At 44.2% G+C, this 12,454-nt stretch overlaps 1 protein-coding gene across 3 annotated transcripts in view; it reads left to right on the top strand.

The window, feature by feature from the left end:
• The first annotated feature begins 1,708 nt into the window (after positions 1-1,708).
• Positions 1,709-12,454, top strand: part of atad1b (ATPase family AAA domain containing 1b) — a 38,445-nt gene continuing 27,699 nt past the window's right edge. The window contains exon 1 of one of the 3 annotated variants that reach the window (XM_060939751.1): positions 1,709-1,733. In XM_060939751.1, coding sequence (XP_060795734.1) covers positions 1,724-1,733 — 10 coding nt within the window. In that variant the 5' untranslated portion in view covers positions 1,709-1,723. Of the gene's footprint in view, positions 1,734-7,674; positions 7,720-12,454 lie in introns of those variants that run through there. The other 2 variants (XM_060939752.1, XM_060939753.1) reach the window with 2 other exon arrangements.

The following is a 12,454-nucleotide window of genomic DNA, read 5'->3' as shown; positions in this document are numbered from 1 at the left end:
GTTCATGCTCGGCCAAAATAGTCCTTCGCGGGACGAAATAGTTCCCCCAGAGATCATCTTTTCACTAGATCTAGTGCAAGAAATAATTCCTACCATTAGTATTTTTGTACAAAGCAGAGGTAAGCGGTTAGGTCTGAAAGCACGGTGTTTTTATTTGTGGATTTTATACATATTTTTCCCACCGGTGGCGGAGGGATACAAAAGCACGTCACACATGCGAACTCATTTTTGTTCCTGAGTCACGTGTCTGAGGGAAGCGTTCAGTGTTTTACACCAGATTAGTTTAAAATATCTGCTTTTGTGCGGTGTAATGGAGCTGTGCGTCTGCAGATAGCGGTGGTGTTGTGTTGCTGTGAGGGGAGAGAAGGGAGGGGAAAAAAAATCTGTGCTCAAGACGAGCGAGTCGGCATTGTGAGTGTTTTTAGGGAAGAGGAGGAAAAAGAAATCTCAGTAAGCATGCATGCGTTTGGTCTGCAAGAGAGGGCAGGAAATTACTGAACTGCTTACGCAAGCAGAAAAGTAAGTCGGTATAAATCGCAGTTTGGGGGGTCTTGAGATGAAACAAGGACGTTTAAAAAAAAAACCTGGGAGTTTTTATACCTGATGACTTTTTTTTTTTTCCCTGACAATTTTTTGACTTGAGTTAAATGTAGGATTGATGACTTGCACACAGTGAGAAGCTCTCAGAGGTGCACTGATGTTCACTGTGGCCCATAAGGGCGGGACAGAGGTACAATATAACACAGGGGGTTGAGACAAACCGTTATTCTTTAGCGCCATCTGCCAGATCATTCACAACTACTCCATAATACAAAGGCCTAATAGGTGAACTCATCTCATCTCATTATCTGTAGCCGCTTTATCCTGTTCTACAGGGTCGCAGGCAAGCTGGAGCCTATCCCAGCTGACTACGGGCGAAAGGCGGGGTACACCCTGGACAAGTCGCCAGGTCATCACAGGGCTGACACATATACCCCTTTTCCACCAGATCAGTTCCAGGGCTGGTTTGGGGCCGGTGCTGGTTCACAACTCGTTCAACTTGCGAGCCAGCTGAGAACCAGTTTGCTTTTCCATAGCTCATGGTGCTAAGGGGAGCCACGTCAGTTACGTCGCTGTATACGTCAGTTACGTCGCTGCGTTTGCATAAACCTTGGCGCAAATATCAAAGCAACAACACGGAGAAGAAAAAGAAGCAACAGCAACAATAATGGCTGACTTCGCGTTTGTACAGCTGCTGCTTCTCGGCGCTTAAAAATGGCGACCTTTCGCGACACCCACCCCCACCCCCCGCTGACGTAAGCGATTCCATACATGTCAACCTATACGGAATGTCCGTATTTTATACGGATTTGATTCAATAAACGTAGTATACGGGCGTACAAATAAAGTTATACGGATTCTTTAAAAAAACTTCAATATTTATTTAGAGCTATAATCAATTCCCATGATGATAAAAGAGCGCATAACATTCATTTACAAACGTACTGTACACCACGGAAAGCACAAACAGCCAGTAAAGAGTCTTATGAAATTGCACGTTATCTTGTGGTAGCGAGACTTCGTTCCACTTTTGATCATGCGCACACCGCATTGCGAGAATCCCGCTAACCGGGAAGTAACATTTTGTCTGAAACGTGTATTTCCACCTGAGTGACTTTCAATAGCGACTGAAAAGATTCGGAATGGGCACTCCGGCAAGATCAACACAGACACTTGCTGTGACATGCAGCCTAGTGAGTATTGGTGCAGAGTGCTAAAAAATTCAGAACATTAGAATAACACTTTGTGTTTTTGTCGAACATTGGAGCTTTGTATTCATTCTGAAGGTTTATTGTTATTAATATTGAATAAAAAGTAACTTGGATATATCATTGTTAATTATCATTCAAATTTTAGGTAAATTATTTTAATTTGCATCATATACGGATTTTATAAGGGAAATACGGATTTTGGAGGTTGGTTATACAGGTTTGATTGACCAAAGGTTGACATGTAAGCGATTCTTTCCCCTGGCCCAGCAAAGAGTTGGTGCTAGCCTGGAACCAGTTTTTCTGGCCCCAGAGCCAGTTCTTTGTCATTGGAAACAGAAAACCCGGTTCCAAATTAAGCACTGGCCCCAAACCAGCCCTGGAACTGCTTTGGTGGAAAAGGGGCAATAGACACAGACAACCATTCACACTCACATTCACACCTACGGTCAATTTAGAGTCACCAGTTAACCTAACCTGCATGTCTTTGGACTGTGGGGGAAACCGGAGCACCCAGAGGAAACCCACGCGGACACGGGGAGAACATGCAAACTCCGCACAGAACCCGGACCTTCTTGCTGTGAGGCGACAGCGCTAACTACTACACCACCGTGCCACCCTATGAAGACTTTATAACATCAACAAAACTGACTTCATGTTAAAGGGCATATTCTGGACCAATTTCGTGTTTTATTATATGAAAGTATGTCAAGTTTCAAGTCAAGTTTATTTGTATAGCGCTTTTAACAATAAACATTGTCGCAAAGCAGCTTTACAGAATTTGAACGACTTAAAACATGAGCTAATTTGATCCCTTATCTATCCCCAATGAGCAAGCCTGTGGCGATAGTAGCAAGGAAAAACTTCCTCAGATGACATGAGGAAGAAACCTCGAGAGGAACCAGACTCAAAAGGGAACCCATCCCCATCCGGGCAACAACAGACAGCATTAACAGTCCTAACATAAAGTCAGCTTCGTTGATGCTATAAACCCCCCACCGATGGAAACCCGAGCGCAAAACCGTTCACGACAATTGTAGTCCCAAAGTTAGCAAGTCAACTGCAGTCCCCGGCCAAAAAAGCACCACTGCAAGAGTCCAGAGCGTCCTCCAGGCGCGACCCCCAACTGTCCACATGGGGCCGTCCTCCATAGGAGTAATGCGATGAGACTCCAACCAGACACAGGGCACCAGGATGGATCAGGCAGGTCCGAGGAGCAGAAAAGGTCAGCATCTCGATCCCAGGACTGACATGTAACTCAGATGGACAGATTTGGGGGGGGAGAGAGAGAGAGAAAACAGGTTGTTAGGTATGCCCAGTGTCACCTGAATAAGTAGGAACAGTATTCATATGGCACTGAGTATGTCCCTTTACATACTCATCCAGAAGGTTAATTTTGCACAAGGCCATCTGTCTACAGCAGAATAATATAAAATAACAAAACGCGTCTGGAAAAATCCCAAGGGAGTCTGGAGCCAAAATTGTGACGTCACCTGCAGAAGCACCAGCAGGCTGCATGAGCTTTGCACAGTTTCAGTGCACAGCCTGTGTAGACCAAGCGCTCCTATTTCTCTCTCATTGTCCGGTCTTTTGGGAAACGATGAGTACTAATCCCATCAAGATTGGTGTTGCTACACCCTCCTATGATACATCTGTTAACCATTTTAATAATTACGCGATAACGTTGAAGAAATTTGCAGAAAACCACCAGGTTGTTTTCTCATAAACAAACCAGCGCTGACGTAGGATTCAGAAGGAGGCGTCCCGCAAGCGACGTCACGAAAATCAATGTTTGCCGGGAAATCCAAACGCCAAGTTTTTTCAGAGGCGGACCAAGTCGCCTCAAATGGTTTGATTTCAACTGAATTTTTCTGGTATTGCACAAGGTAAAAAAATTGCAGAGAATGCAGAATGTTACAGATGTTTGACCAAAGTTTAATATAAAATAGGAGAATTACATTGATCTTGCTCCTGAATTTACCTGTGATATGCACTTTAAAACTGTTCATGTTATAATGATGATGTCTGTTGTTGCCCAAATGAGGATGGGTTCCCTTTTGAGTCTGGTTCCTCTCGAGGTTTCTTCCGCATGTCGTCTGAGGGAGTTTTTCCTTGCCACCATCGCCACAGGCTTGCTCACTGGGGATAGATTAGGGATAAAATTAGCTCATGTTTGAAGTCGTTCAAATTCTGTAAAGCTGCTTTGCGACAATGTTAAAAGCGCTATACAAATAAACTTGACTTGACAAACGAAATGGCAAAAGGCGCACAAGTGCCAACCTGGTGATCTCTGGAGAGGAGGTGGAACAGCTTCAAGTACCTCGGTGTTTACCTCTCAGAGGACCAGCAGAGACTCTTCTTCCTGCGATCCCTGAGGAAAACTGGGCTCTCACAGAAGCTCCTCACCAACTTCTACCAGTGCACCATACAGAGTGTTCTGAGCTATGGATGCATCGTGTGGTTCTCCAGCTGCACCTCAGAGGAGAGGAAAGATCTGCAGTGGATCATCAGGACTGCATCGAAAATCATTGGTACCCCTCTTCAGTCCCTGGAACAGATCTACTCTGCCAGGCTGAGAAACAGAGCCACAAAGATTAGGACGGACTGCACTCACCCCAGACAATGTCTTTTTGACACCCTTCCCTCTGGCAGGCTTATGGTCATAAAGTCACAAACAGCAAGACACCAAAATAGCTTCTTCCCCAGGGCTGTAAAAGCTCTGCTGGAGGCCTGATCCGTACTTGGACTCTCACTCTGCACCTTACTGTGTTTGGCTACATTAAATAATTACATACTACAATTTATACTGCTGCTTATATGCCATTATGCTGCCTTTAAAAGGTGTTATATATATTTATTTATTTATTGATATGCTGCTGTGATCTGAGCCCTCAAACAGTGTTTCGTTGTAATGTGCAATGACAATCAATCAATCAAGTTCAATTAACTATCAGTTATTTAAACTATGGTTTCCTTGCCTTGAAGTTTCAGCCAAATGTTAATATGAAATACACAACTGTTATGATGTTCCTAAGCAGCACCTATAATGGATTTGTGACTGGGCATGAGTGAATGAGCTGGAGTTCGAGTGCAGTGTCATTGTAGGTGGACAACTGTCAAACTGGTTTGTTGTGAGGTCTGGTGTGCAACAGGGATGTATCATCTCCCCGATCCTCTTCCTGGTCACCATCGATTGGGTGATAAAGAATGCCTGTGACAAGCCCAGAGGCATCCATTCTCTCAGCTAGAAGACCTCGACTTTATGGATGACCTTGCTGTACTGTCCACCAAGCTTACTCACCTCCAGCAGAAAACAGACAGGCTGAGTGACTTCGCCGCCAAGGTGGGGCTAACCATCAGCACTTCCAAGACCAAAGTCATGAGCGTAAACACCAGATGTGAAACGCAGGTCACTGTGAACGGTGCTCCTCTAGAACAGGTCAGTGACTTCACTTATCTTGGAAGTGTTGTTAGCACAGACAATGTGGCACAGAAGGACATACAAGCTAGACTCAGCAAAGCCAGAGGTTCTTTTGCCAGACTCAAGCCAATTTGGGGATCCAGGCAGTACAGCACCACAACAAAACTCAGGCTGTACACCAGTTTTGTCAAACCAGTTTTGCTGTATGGCTCTGAGTGCTGGAGGGTGACCAAGAGCGACATAAAGAACCTCAGCGTTTTCCACAACGGATGCCTCAGGAGAGTCTGATGCATTTTCTGGCCCACGAAAGTCTCCAATACAGAGCTCTACCAGAGAACCAGCAGCCAGGACATCACCATTGAGATCAAGCGCTGCCGGATGCGATGGCTAAGACACGTCCTCAGAATGGACCAGTTGCATACCCCAAAGATCGCACTGAAGTGGACTCTACCTGGAAAAAGGAACCAAGGATGTCCAAAAACCACATGGAGGTGTACTATCATGCACGAACTGAAGGAGATGGGGCCCTCATGGGGTGAGGCACAACATGTTCACTTTTATATCATTGTTCATATATTTTTTCATTGCTATTTTTGTTACTGTCTTTATAATTTTTTGTTGATGTTATACATGTTTTTTATTATTAGTTCATTATTTTATGTAGTTATAATATTTCTTTGTATGTTAATTTTTTATTCTTTATAATTATGAAATTTTAACTATAGGTGGAGGCTTTTAAATGAACCCATTTGGTTTTTTTTTGCCTCTCCCTGCACTTTATATTATTTTGTTATCTTTATTTTTTATGTAATTTTAACTGTGCAAAAATAAATAAAATAAAATGCTGCAAACAACAGGAACAAATGGAGACACCTTGTTGATGCCTTATATCCTGCCCGGGACGAAGAGGACCAAGTATGAGTGAATGAGAAGTGTATTAGAGTGGTGCAAGACATGTATGAGAACAGTGAAACAGCAGTGAGGTGTGCAGTAGGAACGACTGAATGGTTCAAGCTGAAGGTGGGACTTCATCAAGGATCTGTTTTGAGTCCTTTCTTGTTTGCCATAGTGATGGATAGCTTGATGGACAAAGTGAGGCAAGTCACCATGGAACATGAAGTTTGCAGATGATATTGTGATATGTGGTGAAAGTAGAAAGGAGGTTGAGCTGGGTTTGGAGAGACGGAGGTATGCATTGGCATGAAGGTGAGCAAAAGCAAAACAGAATACATGTGCATCAGTGAGAATGGGGATGAGTGTAGTGAAGACGTAAGGAGTAAACATAAAGAAAGTTGGTGAATTCAAGTACCTGGGGTCAACTGTGCAGGAAAATGGGGGCTGAGAAAAAGAGTGCAGACAGGGTGGAGCAGTTGGAGAAGGATTTCGGGAGTCATTTGTGATAGGAAAGTCCCAGCAAAAGGGAAAGGTAAGATGTATAAGACAGTAGTGAAACCAACTGTGATGTATGGATTGGAGACCGTACCCTTAACGAAGAGACAGGAGGCAAAGTTGGAGGTGGCGGAGTTGAGGATGTTAAGGTTTGCGGTGAGAGTGATGAGGTTGGACGGGATAAGGAACAAGCACATCAGAGGGACAGCACATGTGGAGAGCTTGGGAATGAAGCTAAGAGAGATGAGGCTGAGATGGTATGGGCACATCCTGAGAAGAGATGCAGAGCATGTTGGAAGGAGAATGTTGAGGATGGAGCTGCCAGGCAAACGAAAACAAGGAAGGCCAAAGAGGAGATACATGGATGTGGTGAGAGAGGACATGAAAGTGGCAGGTGTGGTAGAGAAGGATGCGGAAGACAGGGAGCAATGGAGACGAAAGATCCGCTGTGGCGACCCCTAATCGGGAGCAGCCAGAAGAAGAAGATTGGGCATAAGTGAAAACTGTACAGTGCTCTTTGAAGAAAGTGTTTCTGATGTGTTAATATTATTGTATCCCTGCATGACAGCAGGAGGCAGCGCGTTAGAAAACTGCTCCCAGCTCTTTAACAGGCCATGCGGCGCCCAGCAGCCCGCACATGCGCCGTACAAATTCGACAATGACGTCACCAGTAATCCACTAGCAGTGAACGTGCCACACCGATAGAGGGAGCCAGATTGTTGGGGTTTTTTTTCCCCCCGCACAGATGAAGAACCAGGTTGTGTGTGTTTTGTGTGTTTATCCTGTGTTTTCATACATTCATTAATATCAGTATTAAACAGTGGATTGTATTAGTAGACAAAACAGACTGAGTAATCTGTTACTGGTGGTTGGTTGTTTTTTTTCCCCGCACAGATGAAGAACCAGGTTGTGTGTTTTTTGTGTGTTTATCCTGTGTTTTCATACATTCATTGATCTCAGTATTAAACAGTGGATTGTATTAGTAGACAAAACAGACTGAGTAATCTGTTACTGGTCATACTGGCCGCTCCGTTTGGTTTGGTTTGTATCCTGTTTACGCTTTTGGACAGTAGGGGGCGCTGTGCACCTGTTCAGTTGGTTTGTAATTGCTCGTTAAATTCACCGAAGAAGTAAACACGGAAGCGTCGGTAAGTCGTTGAGGTGAGTGTTCTACAGTTTCATCCATTGTGTCAAACCGAAAATGTCTTTGTTCTAAACAAAAATGTAAAAGTTTATTTTTAAATCACAAGCTAGCTTCACGCGTGAGGTTTATTCATACGCTGTTTGCGTGGATATTTTAATGCCGTGCTAATAAAAAGGTCAGCGCTAATCAGAAAAAGCAAAGCTTTCACTTTTGAGCTAATGGACATTAGCTTTACTCAGTAAAAACAGCCTGAGGGCAGATTTAGCTTCAGTGAGCGATATTTTGCTAGAAACTGAGAGAAACAGAAGCGTTTTGAAGCGAAAACGTAAACCATGTTTACTTATTTAAACATTAACTTTGCAGCTGTCAGGCTCTGTGATGTTTAGCTGAGTGGGGTGAGTTAGCCGGTGAGTTAGCCCACCTCACTGTCATGATGTAACACACGAGCTGCAACGTTTCCACTCCACAAAACGCATTGTACACACACACACACACACACACACGGAGCCTTGGAGAGGAATGCAGGATCTGTTCTTTCTTTCTCTTTCGCGTGCCTGAGGGTGTGTGTGTGTGAGAGAGAGAGAGAGAATCAAATTTCTAACGACCAAGCCTTTATTGTGGCCACACGAATAAAACCATGTTTACTTATTTAAAGCAATACTTATTCACTTTATATCCACTGCTTGTCCTGAGCCATCTACAGTCGTGTGAAAAAATAAGTACATCCCATGGAAATTGTAGCTTTCTCAACATATTTAAACAAGCAAACGTGATACCCTGCCTACAGATAAAGGTGAACAAAACAAGGGAAATTAGCTCATTCAATCACTCATCTCATCTCATTATCTCTAGCCGCTTTATCCTGTTCTACAGGGTCGCAGGCAAGCTGGAGCCTATCCCAGCTGACTACGGGCGAAAGGCGGGGTACACCCTGGACAAGTCGCCAGGTCATCACAGGGCTGACACATAGGTGGGGTTTACATTAGACCGTATCGTTTTCGTTGCGGATGCACTGTCCGTGCACATTAAAATGCCGGGAAACGACTCCACAGGCGGAACAATTTGAATCTGCCAGGGCCCACGTATTCAACCCAGTACGCATCTGATCCGGTGCTGTGTAAACATTGAGGAACGAGGATACGCAGTGCTGAGCTCTAGCTGACGTCGTCATTGGACGACGTCACTGTGACATCCACCTTCCTGATTCGCTGGCGTCGGTCATGCCATGTTGTCATTTTTTACAACGACATTTCATATTTACTTCAGTTTTAAACAAAGACATATTTCAAATGTGTACCTTTTGACATCTCCTCCTTCGCGTGAGGGAAGTCTTTCCCACTTGCGCGGGCATCCTCTGGCGAGGGGTAGTGGTCCAAAAAACGGCCCAGTATCTCCCCATGTTTTGTTTGGACGCTTTCCCAGTCCGCACCCTGAGCCGACACCGTTGTTTTATAATCCAATGTTACGTTTAGTAACAATTGGACCTCGTCATCTGTCCATGAAAAAATGGTCTTTAGGCTTGCCATCCTTCCACTTGCAAGTGGTGAGTGACTTGCGCATGCCCGATATGCACTGGGATCATGTGACGTGCCGTCTAATTAGTCATGTGATTAGCGTATCCGTGTATCGGCGTTGCTGTGTGCACGGGGAACGGTTTTGTTGCGGGCACAGAAATTGTGTGTGTGTGTACGCGAATCGTTTTAAAAATGTTAATCTGATGATCCGCTGATTCGAAATAATGTAAACAGGGCCGTCGACACAGACAACCATTCCCACTCACATTCACACCTACGGTCAATTTAGAGTCACCAGTTAACCTAACCTGCATGCCTTTGGACTGTGGGGGAAACCGGAGCACCCGGAGGAAACCCACGTGGAGAACATGCAAACTCCGCACAGAAAGACCCTCGCCGGCCACGGGGCTTGAACCCAGACCTTCTTGCTGTGAGGCGACAACGCTAACCACGACACCACCATGCCGCCTCAATCACTTATTCACCAAAAAATATCGATAGCTGTAACATTCTTTTGTGGAGAAAGTAAGTAGCTTAAGAAGCTAGTATTGCCCCCTTGAACAGAAATGCCTTCTTGTAGGTGTTTTGCATAATTGTTCACCAGTCTCTGGCATCAGCTTGCTGAAATCTTAAAATTCCTTCAGATGCAAGATGTTTGAGGATTTTCTTGCATGTACTACCCTTTTCTAATCTTCCCCCAACATTTAAAACCTACTTTTACTCACTGGCTTTCAACCCAACCTGAGATATTGATTTGATCTTACTTGTTTTGTTTCTTAATTATTTATTTTATTTTTTGTGGTCTTGTTTTAGCTGTATTTTATTGTCTTGCCTGTTTTTATGTTTTAAATCGTACTCATGTACAGCGCTTTGTTTTCAACTGTGGTTGTGTGAAAGCGCTTATAAATAAAGATGGTATGGTATTTCAGTGAGCTTCAAATGTAGGCTTTGACTGGGCCATTCCATAACCCTCCATTGGGTGGTACGGTGGTGTAAGTGGTTAGCACGGTCGCCTCACAGCAAGAAGGTTCTGGGTTCTGCCCCAGTGGCCAGCGAGGGCCTTTCTGTGTGGAGTTTGTATGTTCTCCCTGTGTCCGCGTGGGTTTCCTCCGGGTGCTCCGGTTTCCCCCATAGTCTAAAGACATGCAGGTTAGGTTAATATGGGACGGCCTTGGGCTGAGGTGCCCTTGAGCGAGGCACCTAACTCCCAACTGCTCCCTGGGTGCTGTAGCATGGCTGCTCATTGCTCACTGCTTCAGATGGGTTAAATGCAGAGAGGAATTTCACAAGTGTGTGATGAGTAAAGTTGTTCACAATCTTGAGCCATTCCTTGGTGAACTTGCTTGTATGCTTGGGCTCATTATCTTGTTGAAAGGTCCGCCTCTGTTCAGTTTCAGCTTTTGAACAGATGGTCTCACATTATCGTAAGCAATCTTTGCTATGATTCAGAATTCATAGTTGAATCGATGAATGTGAGCTTCTCAGTCACTGAGGCAGCGAAGCAACCCCAGACCAAAACGTTTCCACCACCATGCTTCACAGCTGGTATGACGTTCTTCTCTTGAAAAGCCGTCTTTGACCTGCGCCACACATTTGGTTAATCTGTCCAGAGCATGTTATTCCAAAAGGCCTGGTCTCTGCCTATATGTTCATTGGCAAACTGTCGTCTTGCTTTCATGTTCCTTTTGGACAGCAAAGGCTTTTCCCTGGCACACCTCTCATGCAGGTCAAATTTGTCCAATCTCTTTCTGATTGTGGATGTATGTACTTTCATACCAATAGTTGCCAGCATTACTTGCAGAACCAGCGATGAACGTTTGAGGTTCCTGGAGACTAGGGCTGCACAATATATCGAAAAAGTATCGATATCGCGATATCATAGTTTGCGATACACATACCGCAAAAATTACTTAAATTTCGATAAAAGGCACATTTTTCTGTGCCGTCCAATCACATTTGAATGTCAACAAGCGCCGCGGGATAACTCCGCCCCCTATTGCAAAACAAGTAAAAGCCTCGTGGTGATGGCGGAAGCGGTAGCAAGTGTGGTGAGACAAACTTGTGTGAGGAGGAACTGGTTTCCAAAAAAAAATGCACGTCTGCTATTTGGAAGTACTTTGGATTCAGGAGGGATGACGTACTGCAAACTCGGGTACTTTGCAAGACGTAAAACAGTGGTGGGGCGGCTCACTGGGACAAACACTGATGTACAGCATCATAAAAACATAAAACCGCGCTCTCTCACACACAACCGCTCTCTCTCTCTCTCTCTCTCTCACACACACACACACACACACACACACTACCGCTTGCTCACTCACACACACACCACTGCTCTCTCACCCGCATGTGTTATTAACAGATTGTGTTTGAGTTTATGGTGAATCTGTGTCGCTCACCTTCATCTCCCGGGAGCCGCTGAAACTGCCATTTTGAATGCTTTATGTTAATGTAATGTAGTTTTCAGTTTTTTGTTTACTTCAACTTAAGACATTTTCTGCTGCGCTCACAAAAATTAAGAGATTTAAAGATGATTGATGGACACCATTGCAGGTGTAGCCATGTTTTTCCAATAAAAAATAATGTTGGAATGGAAGCGATGCATTGGGTGTTTTTTTTTTTAAATGCGAGATACAGGGCAGAACGGCGAGTAGAGGTAAGAAAAACATTATATATTTAATTATCGTGATACATATCGATATCGAGATATTCAGTCATGTTATCGAATATCGCATATTTTTCTGATATCGTGCAGCCCTACTGGAGACTACTTTTAGCATCAGACAGTCTGCTCTGGGACTGAATTTGCTGGGGTGGCCAGTCCTGGATAAATGGGTGGTTGTTTTAAATCTACACCACTTGTAGAGGATTTTCCTTACAGTGGAATGACTTATTTCTAATAACTTTGAGATCTTTTTCAATCCCTGTGTCAGACTCCTAAACTTCCACAACTGGTGGTTCCTCCCCCCCAGGTCCTTTGAGAGCTCTTTAAATCTTGGCATGACACCACACACTTCAATAGCAAAGAGAAGACCAGACCCTCGATGTCAGGGTTAAATAAGACGGGTTCCACCTGCAGGAGGTTCTAATCAATGGCACCTAATCTGGAACACCTGATTTGAATTTTATGGGCTTGAAAGTCTGATAAATGTAAGGGTGTACTTACTTTTTCCAGGGTGTCCTTCCTTTTTTTTTTTTAATGAAAATGACTACAAAATATAAATTATTTGTAGTTTGT

The sequence above is a fragment of the Neoarius graeffei genome, chromosome 14 (genome assembly GCF_027579695.1).
Source record: "Neoarius graeffei isolate fNeoGra1 chromosome 14, fNeoGra1.pri, whole genome shotgun sequence".
Classification (NCBI taxonomy): Eukaryota; Metazoa; Chordata; class Actinopteri; order Siluriformes; family Ariidae; genus Neoarius; species Neoarius graeffei.
The sequence above is the reverse complement of the archived record's forward strand: the minus strand, read 5'-3'. Positions and strand labels throughout refer to the sequence as shown.